The sequence below is a fragment of the Falco biarmicus genome, chromosome 7 (genome assembly GCF_023638135.1).
Source record: "Falco biarmicus isolate bFalBia1 chromosome 7, bFalBia1.pri, whole genome shotgun sequence".
NCBI classification, from domain to species: domain Eukaryota; kingdom Metazoa; phylum Chordata; class Aves; order Falconiformes; family Falconidae; genus Falco; species Falco biarmicus.
Genome location: NC_079294.1, coordinates 11,038,436 through 11,065,808, shown reverse-complemented (window position 1 = coordinate 11,065,808; position 27,373 = coordinate 11,038,436). Strand labels below are relative to the sequence as shown.

Sequence of the window (27,373 nt, the reverse complement as noted above, 5' to 3'; positions counted from 1 at the left end):
AAAAGCCAAATCTACATATTAGTCAATGGGACTACAAAAGTGTTTAAAATGAAGTGCACACTTAACTGACTTGCTGGATCTGAGCCAGAACACACAGTCATTTGTAAGATGGAAGATTTTATTCCAAAATCTGCTGTGCTAATGTGAAACTCTGCCTCCTTTTTGTCCTTTATGTATATGTAGTATCTTTGGAGTATGAGGGAAAAGGCTTTCCTGTTTCCCCTCCTCACCTTCCCTTACCCTGCACAACAGCCAGACATGGTCTAGCACTTAGCCAGATGGACTGGATGCACAAACATTTACAGACAAACCTAATTCCTCCTTTATACTCCAGAACACACTCTGTACCTACTGGCTTTTAACCATGGGTGTTCTTGCCTATTAAACCACCTTACAAAATTGGAAATACCATTTCATGAGAATGGGATACTGTTCAAATTGGGGATTCTGTTCTTTTTGACACAGTCTGCCTCTGTGGGCTGCCAAAGTCTAAGCGCCCAGTGCTTTGCTTTCATGACTAATCAAAACCAGTCAGGGAAAAATAGTCTAGAAGTCAAAGAAGACCTAGCTCTCAGCGACTGCACTCCTGCATTTGGAGTAACAACTAGTGAGAAAGGGTCAATCAACAAACCCAGTTTTAAGCTATCCTTGTCCTCTAGTCTTCTAAGGCCATGCAAGTCTCTTCCCAGCTCATGCTGTTGGCCTTTTAGTGTCTGCTCTTTACAGCCCATGCAAAGCACAGGAGAAGAAAGCAACTAGAATTTGATAAATTTGGTCTATGCTTTGACTAGTTGAGAGCGTTTATACTGGAGAGACTCTAACCTGCATTTTAAGGTGATTTTACATGGGTCCTAGTAAAACAAACAAACAAAAAATCACATTAGAAGGAATAGGAAGCTTTAAGAAACCCTTCCAAAGGTTTTACAGTTCCGGCATTTGCACAGATGCACTTTGGTTTGTTCACAAATGAAGCAATTGCACAAACCAGCAGTTACATGGATCTGCGATCGTCTGATGTGTATGTGTAAATGATATTTTTTTAGACAGATGTTTAGCCAAATCCATCTATGATACTATTAGGAGATTGCTATTATCAAAAGAAATCATTCAAAGATGAAAGAGATTTTGATGATTGCTGGTACACTGTTTCATTTATTTCATTGATGCTCACTACATTTAGTCAAGAAACTGAAAAATAGGAAGAGCGAGCAAGAACCAAAGCAATATAGAAATGACAGAGGGAAAATTACCTGGACCAAGCCTCATGATCTTGGGAACCAAGCCTTTATAGAGAGCCAGAAATCTGTAGCAGAAAAAAACCCAAACAAAACATTTCAAACAATATTTTTGCTCTAAAAGAAGAACGGAATTTTAGCATGTGTTTGTTAAAATGCTGGCAGAGCACTTAGAAGCAATTATTTGAAATTACACATGTTCAATAGCAGGCCGTATCTGGATTTTAACATTTTACAGAGGCAGATCAGATGAAGAGAAAAAGTTAATCAATGTTCAGTCACAAAAGCAATGCTGTGAGCCTAGCCAATCAGAAATATGACTTTAATCAGTGAGATGGTTTTACTTTCAAGACAAGTCTGTTAACAGCAGCTGCATACATGGACGAAATGACTGCTATAATTGAGTATCAAAGCTACAACTCAGTCCCCACTTGAGAAATACTTTAAAAAGTTGGAAAATGTTATTGCCACAAAGATCTGTCTAATTATTTCAGCAGTCATTGTAAAGGTACAGAGGTCTGTATAATTACAATTAGATTAGATTGGGAAATATTCTGTTTTCTGTTGATATTTTGCTTTTACAAAATGAAGGGTTGAAAAAATTACACGAGGTATATGAAGCATTTATTTGTGGAATGTCAATTTTGACAGACCAATAATCATCTTGTAAGTCTTTTGTAAAAGTTCACATGGAGTAGGAGGCTATCTCCTTGTAATTCTAAAATACATTTCCAAAATGTTACGTTGTGCTCTTTTGATATGTGAGTTCAGGGTGGCTTAATGGTCCTCGTCAAATCTGAAATATAACAATGTGGTTTTATGAACCCATATGAACTAAAACAGAGGTCTGGACATTTATTAAAATAAGAATGTTTTACCCTTCCTCTTTATAGACTGTTGCCATAGTTTTAAAACAGGTTCTGTACTTGATCTCTCCAGGAACTGGCTGTGGTCCTTGAATCCTACTTTTTGCAACATCAAAAGGAATGTTAATAATTGAGGCTATTGTTCCTGAGACTAGCCCAATTCCAAACTTCCTCAAAAACTCCAAATTTGGATCCTACAAAAAAAGAGAGAAAGAAAGAATAAAAAGGGAAACGGAAGGACCTGTGCAGTTTAAGCACTATAAAGTAATATGCATTTAATCAGAAAACTCACACAACACAACACACTCGTGTTATTTTAGCGGAACACATTAGGATTTCCTATGCTGGAACTTGTTTTCTTGACAATCCTATTGGCTATGTTTTTACACATGGTCTAAATTGCTGAAGTACACATTTCCTCACACAGGATTTATAAACACAGTTCATAAAGAAAGACTGGTATGGCATATGGGGATGATTTGTATAATTGGGCTTCACAATGTACTTAGTATTACTGTATCAAAACAGGAGAAATCCAAGCACACTATTAGCTAATTGGCCAGAATATTTTACAAATGACAGCAACTTCCACCATGAAGCCTACTAAAACGCTCATTTGTGTGTTGGACCCCCAAATGCTAAATTAAATAAAGGCTAATCTCAGTCTGCTGCCATTCCCCTCCAGGTTTTTTACATTTATTTTCACATGTAGCTGATCCACTGTACTGAGAAGTGCTAGCTTCCTGTTATTAACAATCCAGCTCGGCGCAACTGCAAGAGAGCCTCCACGTTCTGTGCATTATAAACAGTGGTAACTCATTCAGCTAATTGGCTGAAGAATTTACAACAGATTGTTTCTGAACTCTATATTCACGGTAAAAGTTAGAAGCAGGTTAGAAATGCATCTAAAAACTTCTTTGCTCGCTCGCAGGTCACAGTGCAACTGGGTTTTATTTGATCTTTCGGAAAGACCTCCTACCTTGGCATTTTCTATGACATCAAAGAACCCAGAGTTTATCTGGGAGTCAAAGTGTCTTGAAGCAAGTTTAATCCTATTTCTCTAAGCAGTGGAAGTCACAGCAAAGTGTGTTCCAGGGTATTTCCAAGGCACATAATTTTTTTGCTATTGGTCTTTAACAGCGAGGACACTTCTGTGCTGTATCAGAGTCTATATATACAGTTCCATTTTTTTTTTCATGAAGGTACTTTAATTATAGAAAATCATCAGTAAAAAACCAAATGATCTTTTCATGTTATAACATCAGCACAATATCAAAATGAAAGAGTTCTTTGTTTCCTAAACCAGTACATTTGTGACTGAAACAATGAAGTTTTCCTTTCCAGATTAGCAATGAGAAATGTAAATTAAAACTTCCATAACATGCACTGGATGAAGTCCATACAGGTGTTTAGAAAGAAATGTCAAAATCAACAGGGCTTTTTTATTACTTGCAGAAAAACTCAACAACTTGATTTCACAAAGCATGAAACATACTGGTAATACCTTTTAAAAATTACAATAGCTCGTGGTACATAAAGAATTGCAAGACTTTATTAGCAAAAAGCTTAGCAACAAATTTCTGTTTATTCTGTACATACTGACAGTGGTTTAAATGCAAATAAAATGAAGCCAATATTTCTGGTATCTAGAGAAGAAGAAAGGACCCCTTTTTGAAGTTCGAGGGGCAGCAGTATGGCAGCCCCAGTCCAGCATGGTGCCTACCTACCTCCAGGCAGCACGCGTATGATTATACCCACACCTGAGAGCTAAGTACTATTCCAGACTGAACTAACCTCCTCAATCCAGGCCACAGCAAGGAGGCTACCACTGCTCTGTTGACTTTTCACAGTCCAGAATGGTTTGAAGCATTTTTGTCAAGCAATTTGGCGCAAGCACACTTTCTTCCACGGTGCCAAGCACAGTAGTCTGCCCTCTGGGCTAGGCAATACGTGTCAGGCAAAAATATTTACTTGTTAAACATTGAATTTCAAGCCTTGCTGCTCCTGACAATTATGTTATATTTGAGTGATTGAACATTTTCATATTTTGGTAAATTCCCAATGCCAGAGCTGCCTGCTTTATGACTGAGAGTGCCACAGAGTATAGGATAAAGTGGGTGTCTGACCAAGCCAGCATCAATTAAACCTGACACTCCATTAGCACAACTAAAGATAAATGAAAACAAATTACTTTATTTCTGTCACAGTATTTGTGACATAAAGTTGAAAGGCAGTATTTTGCCCATTCATAAAACTGGATTCTTACCAAATGTGCTATGGTAGACACTAGTTTTGCTATGTAACTTGATTTTTTATTATATATCTCATGGGAAAGGTTTTTCTGTGGCATTCATCACTTTAAAACCTGGGTAATTTCATTCGAATAACAAATTAAAAATAAATTCAGCCATTAAAAATAATTAGAAAGCTTTTTTTTGTAAAAGCTTAGCTTAGTGGTGTTTTACTGTGCTAATGCTTCCAATTGAAAAAAAGAGGTTTCCAAGCAGAATTTCTGCCTCTGTCAACAACGCTTACATGGACAAAGCAACATTGGCTGCCTGTCAGGTAGGTGCAAGTTGGTGCTATCAGGAAGCAGTGTCTTTCTTTCCACACCAAAATCTGTCCTATTCCTACCCCATGGACAATGCCAAAATATTCCTAACAGTCTAGCATCCTGTGAAAGGAGACCTAAGGATAAGGTATCTGTCTAGTGCTAATGCTGCAGCTGGCTAGCAGAGGCAGTTATCGTCATGTTACTGTCACCAGCTTCTGCACCGTGCTGTTCACTGACCCAATATTGTATGTTTCATACGTGGTATGTTAGGAAAAAGTATTATGACGGCCCCTCTTTCTTTCATAAATGGCAGAACTGGAGGAAAAACGTACATGAATTCTGTTTTTAAGCAAAGTCGATTTTTATGTAGTATGAGCAGAACATACAGAACAGAAACTCCACTTGAGATGGGGCCACACCACAGTACAGTGTACTGTAAGGAAGTGAAATACCAGTTTGGTTATTCACAATGGAAAAACTTCGTTGTAGTTGGATGACACAACCTGTGTTCATCTCACCTTTTTACCGTGCTCTTCACAGTCACATTTCCTGCACACCTGAGTCCCTGCCCTGTGAGAACCAGCAGCCATTAAAAATAGAGAAGCAGGCATCACTAATAAATGCCATAGCTATGCATGTCCCGCTGGATTTCCCTGCTTTCTTTGGGAGAAAAAATTGTGAGATGTTATCTCTCTGTTTTTTATACTTCACTACGCCTATCACAGTATTTTTAAATAAGTGGAGACTCTAAAACTTCCTCCTCAATCATATGCTTCTTAATTCCTTCTGTTATATTCCGTAATTTCTAGCAACAGAAAATTCTAGCCCTAAACTAGCACATACACACCCATGTACAAGAGTGTCACCCACTGGAGACAGCTTTAATTTATCAGATTCTGTCTCCAAAGCCTGGACATTCCCTTCCCTGACACTTCCTTCACTTGTTTATTTTCTGGGCACTTTGTCAAAACCTCTGTTTAAAACTTTGATCTCAGTCAAAAGCTTTCAGACTATCTTCACCCGTACTGAAGGAAGGTCACTTAATATTAAATTAAAAATTAAATTAAAAATTAAATTAAAAAATTAAAAAAGCAGCATAGATATTGATCCAGTAATGAAATAACCCTTTGGTAAAGGCATGTATGCTTGGAACACAGTTAATTTAATTTTTTTCAGAATAACTGAAAAATCATTTTAGAATCAATATGACTCACCATACTAGATATATTTGTACTATCCATCTTAGGTGTAATCCAAAGGTTCAAAGGTAGGACAACACCCTTTGGTGTCTCTCTAGGAGAGAGAAATAGGTACCTTCAGAGGAAGGGCTCAAAGTCTCGAAGGCAGGGTGCCTGAAGCAAGCAGGAACAGACAGCGCAGACAGCCCACCGACAGGCGTAACGTGGTTGGAAACCTGACCACAGAGGCGCTGGGGAACATGGCCTGTTTTTCCTTTGCGAGGCCTTGTTCAGTCTGAGTAAAAGTGGTAGATGTGTCACAGAGAAACTTACGATTTAACCCTATTTCTAAGCAAAGAAAAAAACCCCAATAAAATCAAAATATCAATAAATATTCATTTGTCGAACTGAAGCTATTTTTAGATGTTTGGATGTTTGTCTTGATATCTTTTCACATTTTTTTTTCCCATTGCTGGAGGTACATATCTTATGAGAAAGAATACTTTTATAAATACATTTTAGTACTTCTCAGCACCTCATAGATAAGTTCACTATAAAACACTAATGCTTACTGGGTAAGAAGAATGCCAATTCATGGCCATTTGCATGAAGAATAAATAGTAATAATAGAAAATGTTTGAAGTTGGCAATTGCAAAGCAGTTTACTGGTTAGCCCAAAACTAATACTTAGGGTGGGATATCTGCATTAAGTTTCTTAAACTCCTTTGAAAACATTAGCTGTAATATTAATTTTATAGATAAGTTACACTTGGCACAAAAGTGCCAAAAGTTATTTGTAATGACCACCGAATTTAAATACGTTTGCTCAAGGTCACGTAATGGGTCAGCAGAGAAGTGAGGAACAGAGCTGAGAGTCTTTGCACTGTATCCTGCACCTTCCACCACCCTGTGTGCGACAGGGGAGACTTAAAGACAAGACTTTGGTTTGGCCAACCCTGGTTCTGCCTGAAATTACAGGACTGAAGAGGGATATAGGCCAGGAACAAGGAGTAGAGCTGCCTCTTGGCCCTTTTGGCTAAGGTACAGTGTGATAGCATAGGAACTCCTGCGGCCAGCCAAGAGGTGCCACAAGACCTGACCTCGGCTACATGGACTATAACCAAGTGTTTGGCAGCAAAACAGGCTGTAAGGAACTGCTGTAGCCAGCCTGATAATTTGTTTTAACCACTAAAAGGCGCTGCCTTTGGCAACAGACAGGAAGAAAGGAACACATGGGTCTGAGGAAGGGGAGCTTCCAAGAAAAGGGGAAAAAGTGTACTCAGAGAGAGGGAAGGTGAGAGAGAGCTCACAGGAAAGCAACACGGAACAGATGAGAAACTCAAATGAGATGCTCTAAACACAGACACTGAGCCAGAACCCAGAGGAGAGACCGTATCTGGGTCTTCCTGCTGAGTCCTAGAGGGGAGCTGGGAAGACAGGCTGTCAGATTCCACTCTTGGAGGGAGAGGCTGGTACAGATGTGATCAGGTGATCTGGAGGCATGTGAACTCCCAGCAGAAATCAGCTATAAGGAGGAGAAAATTATGCAGGCTCACTGCAACGCCAGAAAGGGTGAAAATGAAAAGATGAAAGCGAGTCTCATCACTGCTGTGGTAACATCATGCTTTGATTCTTTTAAAGAATACTCACTGTTTTTGTTTGTGACTTAATCAAGATTTGACCGCAGCTTAATGAACGGCTTCATAGTTTTATTGACCCTGAACTTCTGTCCATGTCGTGCATTTACATAGTAAACTCCTTATTTTAAACTATAGCTTGCTGTCTGATTAGCACAATGTTTGATCTTTGTCAAGAGGCATAGGAAATGCTGGAATCATAATGACAATAAACATATTGATGACCAGGAAAGGCAGTCCACAGTGCAGTCACATCTGCATTTTGTTTGCATTAAATGTGCTTTGTCACACTGATATTATCTCAGATTCTTCCTTGACTGCAATCTCATTGCAGCAGACATTTAAAAAAGTTTTTAAAATCCACCTGTCAGCTGTCTGACAGCATAAGATGAATGACAGCCACTAGGATAAGTGTCCTGGCTAGTCTCCAGAGTGACATGGCTGCTGCACAGGGTACACATTTTCAAATGAAAAAGTCTGCAGTCCTCGCAGTGATTTGTTTTTCTCACAATACAATCCTTGATAAAATTATTAATCTTACTCAAGATTTATAACTAGCATTATTATCTAGTAGTTACTCCTTTGCTATAACCCTTTGGCCTCACAGAGACAATAAAATTGGTGGTTACTGAATACAAAATGTAAAGAATTCTGGAGACCCAGTCAGTGGAGTCAGCAAGAGAAGCACCAGATAGATCTGTACTTGTTCCTCTTATTCATCCTCATTTCTGTAGATTATAGTTAGACTGTTGAAAGCAGAACACCAAAGAGGCAAAAGAAACTCCTGCCCAATTTCCTTAGGTCCTCACAAATTTCTTGACTGTCTTCTCTGTTAGTCCCACAGCTGTCTATATCAATGACTCCCAGGTTTACTCAGGAGGGGGTACCTAGTGTCCCTGTCATTTGCAATTTGCATGTTCTTGCAGCCTCTGGGGAATGGCCACGTGGAAAACCATTAATCACATTGGTAAAACCAGAATTGATCTTCCAACTTCACATGAGGCTTCTGCTGTAACTCCAAGTAGCTCTCCTGCATAAAGCCGGACTACGCAGATGATCAGACTGTTCATAAAGCATTGGGGTTACAAGCAGGTCAGCTTTTCATGGCATCATTCAGACATTAGCTATGCAGAAAAGGGCACCCAGAAGTGCATAACTTACTGGTCACCTCTGCATACAGTACTTTTGTCTGCACTACCCATCTTCAGTCTCAGTTATACAGTAATTTATGAAAAAAAAAAAAAAAAAAAAAAAAAGGAGTAGCTCCATGAATACCAGAACTAAAGAAGCTTGATGTCCTATCGCCCTTGTGACTGATTGATACTGATGTCGGGAAAGGCACAAGCCCAGACTAAGGCTTACATGGGCTTTGTTGCTTGGGATTCAGTGTTTAATAAGGCACAAGTTCCTACTGAAAATTTTCCTCAGTTGGCTCACTCATAAGATGCACTGGTAGGATCTCTCCTCCTTTTAAATGATTATTTGTATGTTTTGCAAGAACTTAGCTATTTCAAGCCTCCCTCTCTGTCAGCTATGGTTGAACCTGGTTATCAGTTTCAGCATTATCCTCATTTCTGCAGGAAACATGTGTTTCTTCTTCACACTTTTACTTTGACAAAAGATTCCTCTCCTTAAACTTTCTATCTGTCTTACCTACAGGAATATCACAGCACAGGAGCAGGTGTGGTAGCAACAGACTCTGCCCCTTTGATACATCACCTTTTGGTGATGATGGCCTGGGCTGAAGTCTTTAAATGGCATGGGCTGTCATTTCAACAGCCACAGGACACCTCACAGTGGAGAGGGTGGCTTGTAATGTACTGGATACAGCACTGATTTTTTTTCTTTTCTCAGTTCCCAGGTCATCCTGAAACCTGAGCTTGGGATGGTAGCTCTGAGGTTATACCATTTCCCACTCTGATCCAGTCTTCTCCGAAATCACGTTGGTTTAGTAACTTTTCAACTCTGTTGTACCACATACCCTTTTCCCTGTCTTGTTCCTACATATAACTTCTATGTTGGCATTGATGTGAAAACAAGTAAAATAAAATTGTTATCTGCTGTCTTATTTATTCACCGAGTTGAACTGCCCATTTGGGTTTCCCATCTCTTCTCTGCCTGTGGAAGTTTAAAGCCCTTTCTCTGAAGCTCCCACTCCCCACGGCAGCAGTCCTTTTAACAGGTGGCACATCTGCAGCAGCTGGGGCAGGTGCCTGACTTGAAATGAGTTTTGCAGTTGGCCACGTTTCAAAGGGGGCTTTTAACAGGGAGGAAATCTCATATTGTTAAGAAATATGACAGCCACTTGGAGGTGGTAGTGAGCAAAGGTTTTAATGAAACTAACATTTACTGTCAAATCTATGATAAAAAATGGAAAAGCAAAAGCTGCTGGATGCCTACGAAATGTGCTATAAAAGCAGGTGCCATAAAACTGAGATGATATAAATTTGCAGACTAATTTGATTGCTAGTGCAGATGCATAGGTGTTAATGCTTCATGGTTGATACATTAGTGGCAATGGAAACATGTCTGGCTTATTCCATTTTCAGTAAACAGAGTATGAATTTGGCTGTAAATGATCTGTTTAGCAGAATAGACTGAACAGAAGAAAAATTATTTGTTACAAACATTTACAACCTACACATGTCATCTCTATCATTTGACCGCTCAACATAAAACGTTTATTGTTTTTGGCAAAATAAGCTGCAAACATTCCTAATTGGGATGCAAATTTAATGCATAGTTTAACACTGATGACAGCTAGAAGGCTCATACAGACATTTCCATACATTTTTCCACTTACATTACAGATGGTGAACAGCAGATTTCAGGAGTGTAGTATTCTAATTTCACAATTTTTATGTTTGTCAATATCGCAAGACTGTCTTTAAGATTTTCTTTTCTAGCAAAATATACAAAGTGAACAAAAGAGGTGCTGTAATGAAATCAAGTATGTGAGAAATTTTGAAAAGTTACAACCGTCTAATATTTTCCAGACTAACTGCAAAATAGTCTCTACCAAACTCCTTGTACGGGTTTGATAACTCTTAGCCTCTAGGACCTGCCTACTGACAGCAGAGGTTTAAGTTACAGATCACAAAGTATTGCTGAGCACTTCCATGTTCCAGTCACTGAAGACAAGTTCAATGCATGTAAACACCTGAGCACGTTGGCTAGCGCAAGCCAGACGAGGCCTGATCTATACCCTGTTAAATGCAGGGTAAGATTTGCATTGATTTTAATGGGAGTTTGATCAGAGTTATTGGCTATACAACACACAGAGCTGCCTATGGCACTGATGCCCACTGGCCTTGAGAGTCCCATTAACTTTATTAGCGCTATTAAATTCTACTACCGTTCAAAACAGACTGGCTGCATGAAGCCTGCCTATTAGGAATGGTTCCTGGTCGGCACTAGCTCCTGAGCTGTACCCAGGCACGGCGCTGGCTGGCCTGCGCCAAAGCTGTGCCAGGGAACATTTCTCAGCACGGGTGACTGAATTTCAGTCATGCTGCTCAATTCACCAGCGCAGACGTAGCCACTGTGCAAGCCACCATGCAAGCTGCTTTGTACTGGTCGAGCACAAGGCAAACCTCTCCACTTATTTGCAGTTCATGCAATCTAATCCTACATTCATTGAATAGTCGTTTGCTTTTGATAGCGTGTACAGGACAGCTGGGCCACTGGCTGACACCATTGAAGTAATTTCTCTTTCGTTTTCTATGTATTTAAAATCTATGTTGTAGATGTTAACAATTCCCTGTATCACAAAAAATCTGTATGAAGTGCTAATTTCTTTTAGATCATAAAGCTCTGAATATTTCTAATGATGTAATAATTGTTTCCCATTTTTTTTTTTTTTTAAATCTGAAGGGCTAGGAAAGCGTGCTTGTGCCAAATACTATTACTATTCTTCAATTGCTATGCAAGAACACTTCAGGATTTCTATACAAGCTGCACACAAGTCTCCTTGTCTTTATGTGCATATGATTCTGAACATTCTGCATAGTGATTATAATTTTTTTTACCTTTTGATCAACATAAACGTGTTTACTCCTATCTTAGTATCAAGCTGTGCTTGTGCCTTGAATTTTTAGAATGTGCAATTAAAGTACATTGTAAAGTATGCTTAAATACACTAACAGAAACTTGTAGAAACTTGTGGGTTAGCTGCTCTTGAACAATTCAATTTACTGCAATGATCTGCAAATAAGATGTGGAGCTTTTCTCCATTTACACAATGTTGCCAACAAAAATACCAGGGTACTCAGAAGTGCAGAAGAAAAAAGAGGTGTTACTTCATCTGGGAATAGAAACTGATCCCTTTTGATGTAAATTGCAGCTTCTTATACGAATATCACTACATATTACACCTGTGACTGTTTAACTGTCATCATCTAAAAATCACATTAGTGAAAACAGAGTCCAGTAAGTAATGTACTGGAGTCATTAATAAACCATTAGCTGTTGCTTACAGAGTCATTTAGAAAGTTGCCAGTATTACCACGTTTTCATTAGTAAAATTTCCCTTTGTTGTAAAGGGAAATATTTTCTTTGTTATGTAAAGGAATATAAAACCATCAAATAAAATTGCCTCAAGTGCAATTACAGCTATAAAGATTCTATTTTTTTTAAACTTAAAACCTACATAAAGCCCCTGTGCATGACCCTGTAAGTCCTGTTTTGGGCTGGCTCCCTCCCATATGGATAAATCTGCCCTGTTGTCTTTCAACACTACGGGGAACTCTTTTTGGAGTAAATATACCTGGTACATGGCCAGAAACCCCTAGTACTGCAGCTCTGCCATCCCCTCAAGCTTAGCCCCTTACTTTGTGGATGTTGAAAGAAGTTCTAGCAACTGATTTTTCTCTTCTAAGCCAGTTTACCCGAAAAAGTGCATAAATACCTAACATATGCGTAACATATCTGTATCCCAATTTCTGCCTTTTTACATTGCTACCATGGTATAAGGGAAATTCATAAGAATGAAAATTTAAGCATGACTGTTTATACTCAGCTTTGCTTAAAACATAAGAAGTACAAATCCTTGGTTTGCTTCTATTAAAATGCTATAGATTTCTGCAAAACAGAGAGCTTGGTTAGTTACTGTTTATTACCAAATACCACAGCTTTGCACAGAAAAAGATAGTGTCACTAAATTGCCACACCTCTTATCTGTTTGCCTATTGCATTGTATGAAGAACTTACTGTCTTGACTGGGAGAATTTTTTTCACATTGAAGTAGAATCCAAAGTAAACCATGTTAAAAACTCCATGACGGCCCAGTGTTGCAGTAAGACCTTTGTTGAGTCCTTGGAAGCCCAGGCCATTGGTTTTAATGATCTGTCGAGCTTGAGCAAAGCTAGATGGTTGCTACGGAGGATAAGCAGAAGAAGGAAGAGGTCATCTTTACAAAAAGAAAACAGCACCCATAGCATCACTTCCATCCTGCTGACAAACACAATGTTGCCATTTTATCTTGCCTCACCATAGTTATTATTTTGCCTTTCCTGTGATCATGTAAAAATCACAACTTTCATTAAAAAAAAAAATTCCTCATTTTTCTGATTGCAGAACAAGATGAAAGCATGACTTGAGTATTGTAAAAGACTGAGGATTCTGAAAGCAAAAAAAAAGGTCCTCAAATAATAATAATAATAATAATAATAAAAAGATTTTACTGAGCAACATGCGGCTTTGAATGTGTGAATTTGGCAATAGTTCTTTTATCGTTGATGCTGTGTTCTTAAGATTATGACTGATGAAACCCTTACGCAACCAGAGTATACAACAATTATTCTGGACAGCAAGAGGCTAAAGCTGGCTTCTCTAGTAAAACCAAAGGCACAGAAATATGCATGGTGAGGGAGTGATAAAAGAGACAGAATTGGAACAGGAAATTTTTTAGCCATTATGGCTACAGAAGCAAGTCCTTGGGAGCTACAAATTAATGCAGCAAGGGAGACTATAAATATTTGTGTTGAAGATCAGTTTGGCAGTTGTCCTGGTTTTGGGTTAAACCACAACACAGTTTCCAGGTTCAATGTTAGGAATAGGTTTGAAAGGGTGACAAAAGGTATATATATTGTCTGGGAACCCTTCTGCATCCTCTGAGGCTCTTCATGCTGTTAAGAATGCAAAACACTGCTTTAAGACACTGACTTTTGAAGGTCAGTGAATTATTGTGTACACAGCACTTTTTAAAACCAGATCAGATGTTCAACTTCTAGTGTTGAAAATCTTGAAAAGAAGGTATTGTTTTTTATTTTTTTCTTAAGCATCCAACTGGAAAACCTGTTTTGCTCTCCTAATGAATTATTTGACTTAAAAAGTGTAGTTAGATTTTGAAAATCAGAACACCCATTTAAATTCCAAGGTACAGATTTAGGAAATTGACTTCAGAAATCCTGTTTTGAAAATGATACCCAAAAGGCATAGGAATCATTTTAGTCAGCCAACTTCCATCTAATGAAAGGCAGAAAGGAAGAAACTTCTTAGAATCCACTTACATAATGATCAGTTCCTCAGACTGGATCTGCCTGACTAAAGACACTTTTGATCTATTTCCAATATACTGTGATACTCAGAATCAGATGTTCCCCTTCTGGATATTTTCGATTTCTTCTTAGCAGAAGAAGAAACATTATAGAAAAGTTCCTTTCAAAAATTTGTTGACTTGAGTTTGGCTTTCTCCAAAGCATAATGTCAGCTCTGGGTAACCAAATACTTAATTAGAAAGTCAAAACATGACTTCCACTAGGAGGCTCAAACATGAAAATACAGAAGAATTTTGACTACAACGCTGTGAACACTGCTAATTTCAATACACTGATTTGTTTAATAGCTTTCCATTTCAAAATAACACTGTGGTAGATCACCAGCATCAGCCAAATGATGCCTGCTATATCTGACACAGCACATGACTGCTTATTTAGGTGACTTACAAGTTTAGTCTTTAATACCAAGTTTCATTCTGTTTTTTCATATTTGGTAACTAATATTATGCTGTTAATGTTCTGAATACATTTTACTATCGTTTACTTTTCTAACTACCCTCAGGGATTCAAATCAGAATCTGTTCTAAAATGCAGATATCCAGCATGAAATATGGTCCAGATATTACCAATAGCATCCCTTCTCATGCACAAAAAAAAGAAGATAATTAGATCTTTAAAAACTAACTAGTGGTCCTGAATAAAGTGATTTAAGCTGAATACAACAGCTTTCAATACTAAGGTATCCCGTGTTCTCATCTTGAATATGGATTTACTAATAACTCAGAGGGGAAGCTTGTCACTTGCTGAACACCTGATATGGGACTCATCAGTCCAAATGTAGATACTCGCAATGTCTACATTTACATGTGAGCTACACAAAAAGACTCACTTTTTCATTCCTTTAGCAAAAAAGAGGGCTTTCATAGACAGCACTTCATTTTGTACAAAGCAGGCATCTAAAACATCAGCTGATCAAGCAATAGGAGGTCTGTGTTTCATCACTGATGATGGAAGGACCTTAGGATGACTAATTCAGATGGAGGAATTTATTGTATAAACAACTGTTGACTTCTACTAAATAGAGACCTAGTCAGTGGAATATGGAGTCAGATTCTTCTCACTATAAAGCAGAAATTTTTGTTTAATTAATCACAACACAAGTCAGGTGAGAAGATTTTTGTTACCACACCACCTTCTACAGCTGGTGAGTTATCCACAGCTACAGGGAAAAGAAGAAAAAATTTAGAAAACCAAACAACAAGGTGTTGGGCCTTCTAGCAGTTTACCTTAACAGAAAGTCACCATTATTTTTACCTGTAGCAATCTACATTATGAAAGTGCCGATACGTGATTTATAGTGGCCTTCCTCTTTAAACCTATCAACCCTTGAAAGATGATCTGGTACCACAGAAGAATTCAGCTGTCACTGTAGTGTGTGAATGTTTGCTTTGGGGGCAGGCAGGAGTCTGGGTGTGGGACTATGTGTTCATGCTCTTCCTTGTTCCTTTTAAACAAGATATATTTATTATTTCAATACAATAGCCAAAGAAATGTGTGAACTGCATTAAGTTTCATCATATAGTATGAAAGCTACACAATGGGACAGGTACATACTTTATTTAAACCTTTTAGAAAAACAGTGCATGGTAATGAAATGAGTGTACTATTGTCTTATGCTGTGTAACATAACATGCACATGCTTCTTCCAACAGGCTTGAGTTGACATGCTTTAGCGTGGAATGTTCTTTAACATATTCTTAATGAGAACTTGAGACCGTGGTAATGAAGTCATTGGAGTTTTCAAAAATTACAACAAAATGTGAAATTCTAACACTTTTTTTAAAAAAAAAACATTAAAAATTGATATGTCTGTCATTTAACTATCTGACATTTCACAACTTTGGTCCTTTGGACTTTTTCAATAGGGCAAATAGATGCTTTCAGTTATATTTTAGGTGTAAACTGGGTTCCTAGCGGAGTCCCAATAGCATTCTTTTACAAACATTATTTATATGATAATATACTATTATTTGGATGTTGTGAAAATTCTCATTTAAATTAAATTTAAAAAATAGTCCCCCATAACAAAACGACTCAGAATGTTTTTGAACAGCTACGCTGTGATTACTGGAGTATTTTGAAGGTCATCAAGGGAGGGATGCTGTGATTAAAGTAAGCAATTGCATAAAATTTGCTAACTAAAACACTCCAGACTTGAAATAAAGTTTACAATAGAGAAAAAAATAAAAATGTATGAAGCTAAAGGAAATATTGGTCTCTTGCAACTTTACAGGAAGTAGTTTAGTCAAAATATAATACTGGTGTACTTACTCTCACAGCCAGAGGTTTTTACTAAGATAGGTTAATTGTATCTTCACAACTGTGAGGAAGAAAGATCTAGAATACCTGCCTAGTTTATAGTAGTCCATAATTTTTTCATATTACTTCTGTGCAAGACAGATACTCTCACACATTGCTTTCTCCCGCTTTCAGTCTCTCTCCTCCCAGGGTCCTGACCTTTTCACCCCTGTACAGTATTAGCTCTGTCTCAGTAACTTTGCTACCCGTGGTTAAAAGAGGTCTAGGCTGGAGGCTTGGAGCAACCAAACGCTTCCTTCACATGCACTGAGAATTGACCAGAAATTTACCAAAAGTTTTAAAGTTTATTCTGGAAGAGAATGCTTCTTTGGATGAGTTACAGAGTAGGTAAGAGCTATGATATTTGGAAATCAGTGGCAACATTTGCTCAGAGTGCACCTGAGGAGCTTGACCCAAACAGCTTACATAAATGGCTGGGTGATAAATCTCATTCCCATGCATCCTGTAAAAAAAGAGTTCAATTTGTGCAGGTAAGTGCTACAAGGCATGCAAGTATTAACTCAGTCAAAATTTAATAGCAGAATATGCAAAAATCATATCTCACCAGGGATTCAGCCAACCTTTTCATGCCACGCTTATGTGATTTGGCACTTCTATCATGGTGCAGCTGATTTCTCAAAAGATTTTGAAAGAGCTAATTTGACAATTGTTAGTCTTATTCACTGAGAAAATAAAGAAGGAACTGTGTTATTGCCTTCCTTCACTTTAGCCTTGAATTTTCTACATTAAAATTAACTGAAGCTGATACATTCATGGGAACACTTGATTTGGATGAATCGCTGTTTTCCAGTTTAATCTTCTTCCCCTTTCAGCTGTACCCAGAACTATGGACAAAGTCAGTTTTGCACAAAACAATATTTGAATAATAAAACTGAAGTGAAACAGGTATTTAAATTATCGGTGTGCTTTATTATATAACTATTTTCTGGTTTGTGTTTATAAATATGGAGACTTACAATAGAAATAATTTCACCCAAGACTCTAAAATCTACCAGCTACATTTTGAACATAAAATACACTAGCTGGACCCCGGTGAAGGCACGGGGACGTGGTGTTTTATGCTAACCTTTGGTGCTCATTTGGAGCCTGCTGGGGTAAACACACTGTGTACAAGGTTCATACTTCTGGGTTACAACCCCTTGCAGTGCTGGGCTGCGGGCTACTCTGGAGGGATGAAGGTACACTTCAGGCACAGAATATTTACAAGGGAGATGCTGACAATACTGTATGCATCTCTGCATATCAGAAGGCATCATCCATTGAGTCTCTTCTATCTTTTTCCATTTCTGCTAAGCTGGTGAGAAAATAATTTGTATTGACCCATTACAGACATTCTGCTCTAAATACGAACCTTGAAGAGCATTATGCCTAATAAAGCAGAAAAAGAATGGAGCAGTTCTCATACCTCTACGATGGCATTCCGATTTGCCTGTAAGGTAACCTTTACTACTTCAAAAGGGTTAACCACAACTGCCTCTGTCAACCCAGATCCCAAGCCAGCAACTGCAAATGCCTGGGGAAGTTAAAAATAAAGGATTAAAATTTCCCATACATCAGATTATGAAACTGAATGGTACAATGCAAATTGTGAGATTACAGTGGTCAGCAGTACTCTATTATTAAACAATTTTAGTCCTTGATTAGATGCTGACAGTTCATGAAGACAATATGATGATAGCCATAAACCACATTCCAAAAAATAAAAAATAAAATGTCATAGCGCTGTCAATTAATTCTCTTTTCAGCTGGAAGAAAAATTGTGATATCAATTTATTACAAAAACATGCAAAAACAATGCCCTCATGCTAACTTTGGGTGGAGTCTGAAAAAACCCACAAATATAAATGCAGTTATGTAGCACTGGAAGAATATAACAACTCTGCACTGAGCATTAAGCATGTAACACTACCATATTAACCTAAAATTAAAAGAAATGTAAGAAATTAAAATAACACAGTACTTCAGCAAGTTACATAAGTAGAAGAGAAGTTCTCCTAAGTAAATACCAATCCTGGAAAGGTTTATATGGGAATGAGTGGCGCACACAGAAATGTCAGCATTCACTGCAAAGATGAATTAACTTAATTTACGTAGAAGCTGATGGTACGTTATAGCCACAGATATGGAGAGAGTCACTGCTTTGCCTTCCATCATGACACAGCATTTAAAAATACCTTAAATTGTTTGTAACAGAAAAAATAATATTGATATATTTAGATCAACTGAGAAGATGCAGAGGAGTTGATTTTAGTGATCACTTTATACATTTATTGCTTCCATGTAACATCTTCAGACTTTCTAGGGGCTGAAAAGATTCCCAGAACCAAAATAAAATGTCCTGACTATGTTTGCTGACATTCAAGGAGAACAATGGCAAGGAAAAAACAATAGCGAGAAGAAAAAATATTCAGTACAGAGGGATTTGAGCAGGGATTCTTGAGAGCTCAAGAACGAGAAGAATGGTAAGTTACAAGGGCAGTGGCAAGCTCCAGCCCTCCTGCCTTTGGAAAAGACTGTGTTATCAACAAATCTGTTTTACCAATATAAGGTGGGAACATAATCTACCCCTTTCATCATCAATCATGAGACTGAAGCCAGCAGGAAGACTGTGCTGATGTATGCACCCCTTTTTTAACAAAAAATGTTGTCTTACGAGGTCTGTTGAGGCACCTAGAAGCATTCTGCCTAGCTTAGACCAGAATCCCTCTGAGTCTTCTTCTTCCCTACCTACCATAGCTATCTTAGGGGCAAAAATGCCTCTATGGCAACAGTACTGCACCACAAATATCAGGGGTGTCTGCTGGTTGCTGCATCTGCTATAGGAGTCAGAGCAGCTTTTGGTCAGCCAGTGCATGTTTATGTGTTTCCAGCATATTTTCCTCCAAAAAAATGTGCTGGTGTACTACAGAACCTTAAACTATGTTCTTTCCACTTCTTAGAAAACAAATACCAACCTCTCTATTTACATCTTAGGATGAGAAAAGCCTGCTGAAAAATACAAGATAAAATAGGAGGTACTGTAAACAACTATAGGGTCGGTCAAATAATTAAGAGGAAGATTAGTTAATATTATTTCATGAATCACTGCAATGGAAGGCAGATGTAAATGGAAGCAATACTGGTTGAAAGAAACCTGAAATAACCAACACCTTTATAGCACAACCATAAAAATATCAATTGTTTCCTACACTTGTGATGTCATTATTGTGAAAAATAGATATTTAATATCACTCACATTCTTGCACCACAGAAAGCAGCAATTCTAATAGAAAGTATTTTATTCCAAATGGTACAATAGCAGAATTAAGCTTTATATACGAGAATGCAGAAGACACATGCAATCTACATCTTCGCATTAAGACATTTGTGTATATGTATGTACATATTTTAAAACAGTTACATTCTTGACATGAAATCCTAACTCCACTGATGTACAAGAGAATTTTGCCATTGACCTCAAAGGAGGTAGCAGCTTCTTATCAATAGTTTATGTTTCTATTATAAAGTCTTTAAGATAAGACTGAGATCAGTATTTTTGTTACAGTTGCACTGTGCCTTGCAGAATAGCACTTTAAGGTCAAGGCATCAAACGAGTCACTATCACATGACTAAATATTGATAATGTACAACTTTATTTCGTTATTTTGCAAGAATGAAGAATGACAAGCTACATACAGAATCTTCCATGGTTACTGTCACTACTCATGTCACTTACAAAGTAAGGAATTATTTTGAAGGAATTTGATACAAAAATTAACATAACTATAATTTTGTTAAATCCTGTTATCATTGTTTTCAAGGGACATGTCTGTTCTGAAAAACTGTTGGTTGAACTGTCTCCTTTAATTTTGGGCTCCTTATATGGAAGAAAACTGATGGGACTGTTCAGCATACACATATTAAATTAGAACATGAAGTTCTGCATCCATACATACCAGTCCTGGCGGTAATGATGCATATCCTAGTAGCTTCTTGTATTGTTCAAAGGTGAAAAACTGTAAATAAAAATCAGTGTGTTGAAAAAAATTGAGTTACTTATGCAAATTAGTAAATTCAAACTACAATGGAGCTTCACTACTTTGTACCCTGAGTAGCCATGTGCAGTTCTGCAAAATAAATATAAGCCACTTCTGTTTAGTGTTAGATGTGCAACAGCAGACAACTAGGCTTCAGAACTGATTTTATTAGTGTATCATGGATAATAACAGCATAAGCACAATTAATGTTTTACATAAGAGTCTGCTTACAACACATAGTTCATTATTTTAATTTAGAAACTTTTCTTCTATCATTTGAACTTTCATATACTGCTATAAATGTAGTAGCAGATACTATAATTTCTCCCAAGAAACTACCCTCACATCTTTAATGCAATATACTGCAATTACTTTCACAATTCTCAGATACTAGTCTACTTATCAGAGAGACATAATTGCACATTTTGAAGAGGGAAAGTCTGTGGATTTTTATAACCTACTGTCAACAGACACATTTATTTTAGGTTTTGCTCTTCACAAATAAATCTTTCACCCCATTCTCTGCTTTCGGTCAGCGGTGCTCAGAACCTTACAGTATCTGCAGTTCCTTAGAGGATGAGTTTTGAAAGGCGGGTGTTTGAACTTCAGGAAAGAAATGAGAAGCTCAGTTTCACCTGCACCAACATGAAGAAAGACAATTGTCACAGCAGTCTCCAAACTAGCCAGCTGCAACAAGGTCTTTTACCATCACATACCAGTCCCTCTGCTGCCTTCTCCTAGTCTCTCCTCATCCAGGGCACGAGTTCTCATTCATTTTCTCCACTCTGTTTCTTCCTCCTCTTTCTTCCTCGGCTGCTCTCTCTGCATTGGTTGCTCAGCCACTTAACAGAACCAGCCACAGCTGCACCTTATCTACATCGGCCAACCCGCTGCCCCTGAAGCCAACCCACAGTTGTATATTATCAATGCTAATTAACCCAGCTTCATTCCTCTACAGGCAACCATTTGTAAATGGTTCACTTTGCAACCTAACATTTCTTGCTACCCAGATCCGTTAATTTTCAGAATACCTTTTGTGAAATCTAAAAATCAAAGCAGAATAAATTGATTAATTCCTCCAAGAAGAGTGTTGAGAATAACCCTGACTTCACTGAAGTCAGTAAGAATCTTCCCATTGACAGGCAGGCAGACTCCCACTGCCTATTTCTGTCTGTGGACACAAAATCTAAGATGCAACAGTCAAGGTATATTCTAAAGAAAGAGTATTTGTGATATTTTACAAATTATTGTTAAGATGCCCTCTGAAATACAGCACACAATCCTGGCCACCTTTGTTCAAAACAGATGAGTTCAGATTACAGCATGTTCAAAACAGGGTTACCAGGACCATAAGGAGAACGTAAAGATTATTGTAAGAATGAAGACTGAAGGAGAATAAATGCTTGCCTTGTTTAGTCTATCAAAAGAGAGGCTGCAAGAAAATGAAAACCTAGGAAAGGAAAGACATGTAACATAAAGTAATTGGGTATAAAAGTAAAAACTACTCATAAACAAAATGTGGCTTGAAAACTGGTGAAGCTGAATCAAAGGAGTGGGGTCCTGAAACAGTCTTCCAATACGAATAACGAAGGAAAAATCTTAATCACTTGTAAGGGAGAGTTTGATAAGTTTATGAAGGATATTATAGAACAGCAAGGGAATAGACTTGCTGACCTAAGAGATCCTTTCTAATCCAGTGCTTGCGTAGAGCAAATTTCCCCAAACCCCATAATTTTAAAAATTCATATTCTGCAAATATGTTGCTGAAGCCATCGAAAAAGCGCTTCAGCTTAATGCCACATAAGACAATTCTGAGGGCAGAAAAACTATTTTCTAGCATGAAGAGTAAGGACAGTAGAAAATCTTGCAGATCATAAAGAGCAGACACCTGAATTCCACGTAAACCCAAAGATATTGGAGGTGTTATTCCATGTAATTTTCACACATGGAACAACACAAGGCCTGTAAGTACAGCTCACTATTTGTGAGTCCTGTAGTCTGTCCAAGAATTAGTCACAACTTTGCACACTGAAGCACGTCCAGTATTACGGGACTGAACAACAAAAACCGGTCACAGCTTCACCAAGGCTGCATCCACGCAGGTGGGTACCCCCTAGAGTGAGGGCTGTCACATCCCTGTATAGCAAAAGTAAATAACTAGAACCTCTGACTTTCCTGGCCACTTTCCAAAGTTGACCTGTAACGCTTGATTAGTTTAGAGCAAGTGGATTTAAATGAAGGTGGGATCCTCTGAAAATCTGCGTGTTTTGCTCCCACACGTGAGGCTGTATTCCCTCCTTGTAGCACCCGCCCATGTGTGTGGCAATCACACTTTCACTGTGAGAGGAAAGCAATGGGAAATGAGGTCAACAGAGATGTGGGAATCATAAGAAACATAAGGGAACAGAGTTTTTTAGACAAAACAGAAAGACTGGGTGACCTGTGCTGGGTCTCAGCCAAAGAAGACAAGGTCAGTCCCCCAGGGCTCAGTTGCCACAGACCTATCAGGACAAAACAGCTTTTCCATAAACCATGTGTACAGGAACACGAGTAATAAGCACCACGTTGTCATTTTGACTTGTTTAGAACCCTGTCAATAACATTTTTCAGACGAGACCTGCTTCAAATGAAGTCACTAGAATCACACCAAAACCATCAGAGGACTGGGTGTTAACGTGTTAATAATGCCACCACATTTAAACCAGGAGGGAATATGTATACATAATGCAAAATTAAGATGTTAAATTCTGAAAAGTGAAGGACTGATACTCTGGCAAGGGGATAGATACTTCTTTTTATCCTCAGTAGGGATTATTTTCTCATTTTGTAGAAAAGGTCCTAGATGCAGAGCCCAGATTTTAACTGCCCTCCAAATAGTGTACAGATTCAATACTAATCTTGCAAACATCCTGCAAATATGTTTAAAATTGTTGTACTGGCCTTGCCAATAATCAGAAAAGACAGAAGTGTTACTCAGACTGTAGGTCTATCTTTTTGGATTTCTGAAGGTATTTTATAGGTAAAAGGAACTCTCTGAGAAAATGTCGGTTGTGGGTGGGTGAGTTACTTCACTGAACTAAATTCATTTCTTATTGTGATAAACTTTGCTTTATTCTCTCTCCAGCATCTTTCTACTCATTGTTACCCTCCTAACCTTTAATGGAATTTCTGGTATTCCTTAATGTCTTCCATAGTGTTACAGACCTGTAAAATGGTTGTAATAACGGCAGAAATACATTACCTAGCAATTTTTTGGTCTTAAAAATGTTACCTTAAAAATCAATAGCTTCCTAGAGCCATAAATAAAATAACTACTTAACAGGAACTATGTTTTATATAATTTTTTAAAGAAAACAAATCAATAGTAATAAAACTCAATATAAATGTTGCTGGGTGTACTAGAATGGATAGTATACACACAATTTTGCCAAAAACTTTCTAGTTATATCATATGGATTTATATCATGTACAACCACCCAAAATATTTTTAAAAGCATGGCATAATTTATCTTTTTCTCTACAGTTTTATTAAGTTAATAGCTTTGCACAAAAAGAATATCTCAGAATAAACGTATATAAAACATGCTTTTGTGTACATAATAACCAATATTGTCCATCTGGCAAAGATACACTTTAATTCAAGTTACACAGAAAATAGTCAAAGTACTTACCAGATGTCTCAATAACTCTAAGGTAAAAATATATGCTTGCAACAAGATGTCTGGGAACACATGAACAATATAAATTTGCCCCAAAAGTTCATCTGTTAACCATTGTATTGGCATCACCACTTCTTTCCTCCAAGTTCAATCTAACATAAAGTTATAAACTTTGACTTTTCGTCTTCCAGAAATATCAGCTTTCTTTTTAGAAGGAAAATAAAGAGAGAGAAACAAAAGAAATAGCAAGACAGACATGAGAACATAGTTGACTAAAAGTGAAGCTGTATCTTCAACACTTAGCTGAATAACTGGGGCTAAATACCTTCATTTTAGTAGCTTTATATTTATTTGCAAACATCTACACCAGAAAAATATAATATTCCAGTAGCACAAGTACATTTCTTCACAGTACAGAATCTCTCTTGTCCTTTCTCTATACACTTTCATGAGATATAGAAGTCTACAACTAGAAGCTTTCAAAAAAGTTCATTACAAACACAAACCGAGGCTGCTGGAACCTAGAAATTGCCTCTGTACCTTCTGTGCTTTCTCAAGTCTCAAAACCTTATGCATGGACACAGTCTTCCTCTAAATCTCACTAGCCAGTTTGGCAGTGGACAAAGAACATTCTGGGGCCTGGTAAAATGAGGGAAAGTGTTAGAGGAATAAAAGGTGGAGAGTGAGCCAAAGGAAGCAGTGACTTTTCCGTTGGGGTCATATCCAAACCAGTGGATAATATGGAAATTTGACACAAGCTGGATTCTCTTCAGGTCAAAGCAGGGGTACAAACCATATTTTGGATGTTAGAAATTGTACTGGCATACAACACCTCACATTGAATTGCTTCAGTACCCAGGTTCTTACAAGGACATTTCTGTCCTGCCCTATTCTGTCACTGAATTCTTCTAACGTAGAATATGGTTGATATCTCAAGGTAACTTAAAGTCCTCCTGGTCTTCTAGGAACAACTTAAACTCCTCCTGCTGTCCTAGGAACAGCATAAAATTTAAAGGAATAGTCTAAAGAATTTAAAATAGCATTTAAACCTGGTTCTCATGGTTGCAGAAACACTACTGAGCCCTCACTGAGCCCAAGAACGAGGTAGAAAGCACCCCACGAGGGGTGCACCAGTAAGCCATTTAAGGAGCTTATGATATACAAGAAGCTGAGAACTGAATCTGTTTAGCCTGGAAACAAGAAGGCTGAGGGGATCTAATGCCTGTCTTCCACCGTCTAAAGGTTATACAGAAGACAAAGCCAGAGTTTTTCAGAGTTCCTCAAAAGAAGCACAAAAGGCAATAGGCAGAAGTTGCAACAGGGGAATTTGGACTGGATAAGGCAAAATTCTTCACAGTGAAAACCATTAAACACCGGAGCAGGAGCACAGAGAAGGCTGCGGTCTCCATCCTTGAAGATTTTCAGAACTTGACCAGACATGGCATCCAAGCAACCTCATCAAACCATGAAGTCAGCCCTGCTTTGAGCAGGAGGCTAACCAGATGACCTCCAGAGATCCCTCCCAACTGAAATCTTTCTATGATTCTATAATTATATTGACTCACATGGGGTTTAAGCCAATTTAATAAATCTGAGTAAGAGAAAGTGAGTCAAGATTGTTGCATGACTCAGGCTGGTAGGAGAGAAATCGAACCTGGGTTGGTGCTGTAATTAAATATATGCTGGAATCTAAAAGGTATGGTCAGATTGACTGTGACCTGTTTCAAATGAAATTAAATGGAGAGACAGAGGAAACACCACAGTCTGAAGAAAATGAGTTGTTAGGAATCTTCTAAATAGCATCCATCTTCACTGCCACTTTGCTGTTAAATAGAACTTCAGTTTTCTTAGTTGTACTAAGCAATTTTGAGCTAGGTGACATATGTCATTTGCATCTAAAATGCCAATGCAAACAAGAAGATGACATTACCAGAACTCCTTTAGGATTCCATTACAAGGTCACATCCTGTCACTTTATACAAATATTATTATTCCTCTGTAAAGGAATTGGAATGTGAATGATTAATTGCAGACTAAGGACCAGAATTATATGCAGCCTTTTTAGAGAGAAACCAAAAATGAAAGTAAGGAAAATCAAGACATTCTGTATAATAACTGCTTTTAGACACATTTGGTGCAACTATGGGAAACTTCGAAGTTCTGAAGTAAAAGATAAAGAAGCATTTGCTCGGAACACAATAGATGCTTTGATAGACTAGATTAATTATTAAGATGAGGTGTTTAATTACTATTTTTAAAATTTTAATTAAAAATTAATTAATTGAAAATGTTGCATGAATGAACTGAAAAAAATGTATTTTGTTTAGGAGCGTTACTAAAATAATGCTCTATAAATCAACATAAAGGATAATAAAATCTGATCAACATTTGACAGTGAATACACTTTGATAGGCTAGCATCTTTTTCAGCTGTAAGAGCTGGAGTAAATATTTTTTGCATGATGAGGAGTTGTACCCATTACTATGTTCAATCTGTAAAAAAGTGAGAGTATGGAGTAGAGTGCTCTTTGGAGTACCAGAAAACTCTGGGCAGCACTTCAAACCTACAGATAAACTGCTACAAGTTTCTGAGTAAGTACTTAGTAGGAGTGGTTTCTTTAATGGCTTCTTATGTTAATTTATTAGCTGTTCTTAGTTTTGCAAGTTGCTAGGCATTTTCACTAAAACAAAAAGTCTAAACCAGAGGGAATTATGAGACTAAAATATCACTTAAAGTATTTTATAAATTTTGATTATATAAACTAATTGTACTTTTTTTTTTTTTTTTCCCATAGTAACATAATACATACAGGTCAAAACCAGCCCAGCTTTTAAAAGCCTTATCCTACACTTCTCACTCAAGCACAGTTTTTATTGTGCTATGAATAGGAAAGTTTCCTCCTAGTAAAAATCAGAGGATTAATATGCCAAATAAGTTTAAGATTCTAATGTCAATCAGTTGGGGAGAAATAAAATGTTTTACAGCTGCCACTGTCCTTACTCACATTTTTAAAGGAGGAAGTATGGGGTTTTTACCTTCACTGCCCTTTTGGGTGTCTCAGCCAAGATGGGAGGAAATATTCCTTTGTAGAAGCCAAGCAATCTATTGAAGAAAAAAAGAAATTATTTTAGGATCCATAAACAACATATCATTACCATACTGCCACTTCTATTTTTACTTTTGAGTAAAACAATTAATCTTTCAGTCTTTCCAAGCCTACAGACAAATAATGATACTCTGCTTACTTGCTAAGTAACTAGTGTGCTACCAATTCTATTATGTGCTGATGAGATGATATAAAAAGAATTAGCAATGAATAAGTAAAAAATATTTTTTTTCTGAGTAGACAAGA

At 37.6% G+C, this 27,373-nt stretch overlaps 1 protein-coding gene across 2 annotated transcripts in view; it reads right to left on the bottom strand.

Moving 5' to 3' along the window:
- SLC25A21 (solute carrier family 25 member 21) overlaps positions 1–27,373 on the bottom strand; it is a 255,415-nt gene that overhangs the window by 1,431 nt on the left and 226,611 nt on the right. The window contains exons 2-8 of one of the 2 annotated variants that reach the window (XM_056346956.1): positions 27,057–27,123; positions 24,034–24,225; positions 20,282–20,341; positions 17,752–17,859; positions 12,679–12,843; positions 2,114–2,295; positions 1,251–1,303 (exon numbers count right to left, since the gene is read on the bottom strand). In XM_056346956.1, coding sequence (XP_056202931.1) covers positions 1,251–1,303; positions 2,114–2,295; positions 12,679–12,843; positions 17,752–17,859; positions 20,282–20,341; positions 24,034–24,147 — 682 coding nt within the window. In that variant the 5' untranslated portion in view covers positions 24,148–24,225; positions 27,057–27,123. The remainder of the gene's footprint in view (positions 1–1,250; positions 1,304–2,113; positions 2,296–12,678; positions 12,844–17,751; positions 17,860–20,281; positions 20,342–24,033; positions 24,226–27,056; positions 27,124–27,373) is intronic. The other variant, XM_056346955.1, reaches the window with a different exon arrangement.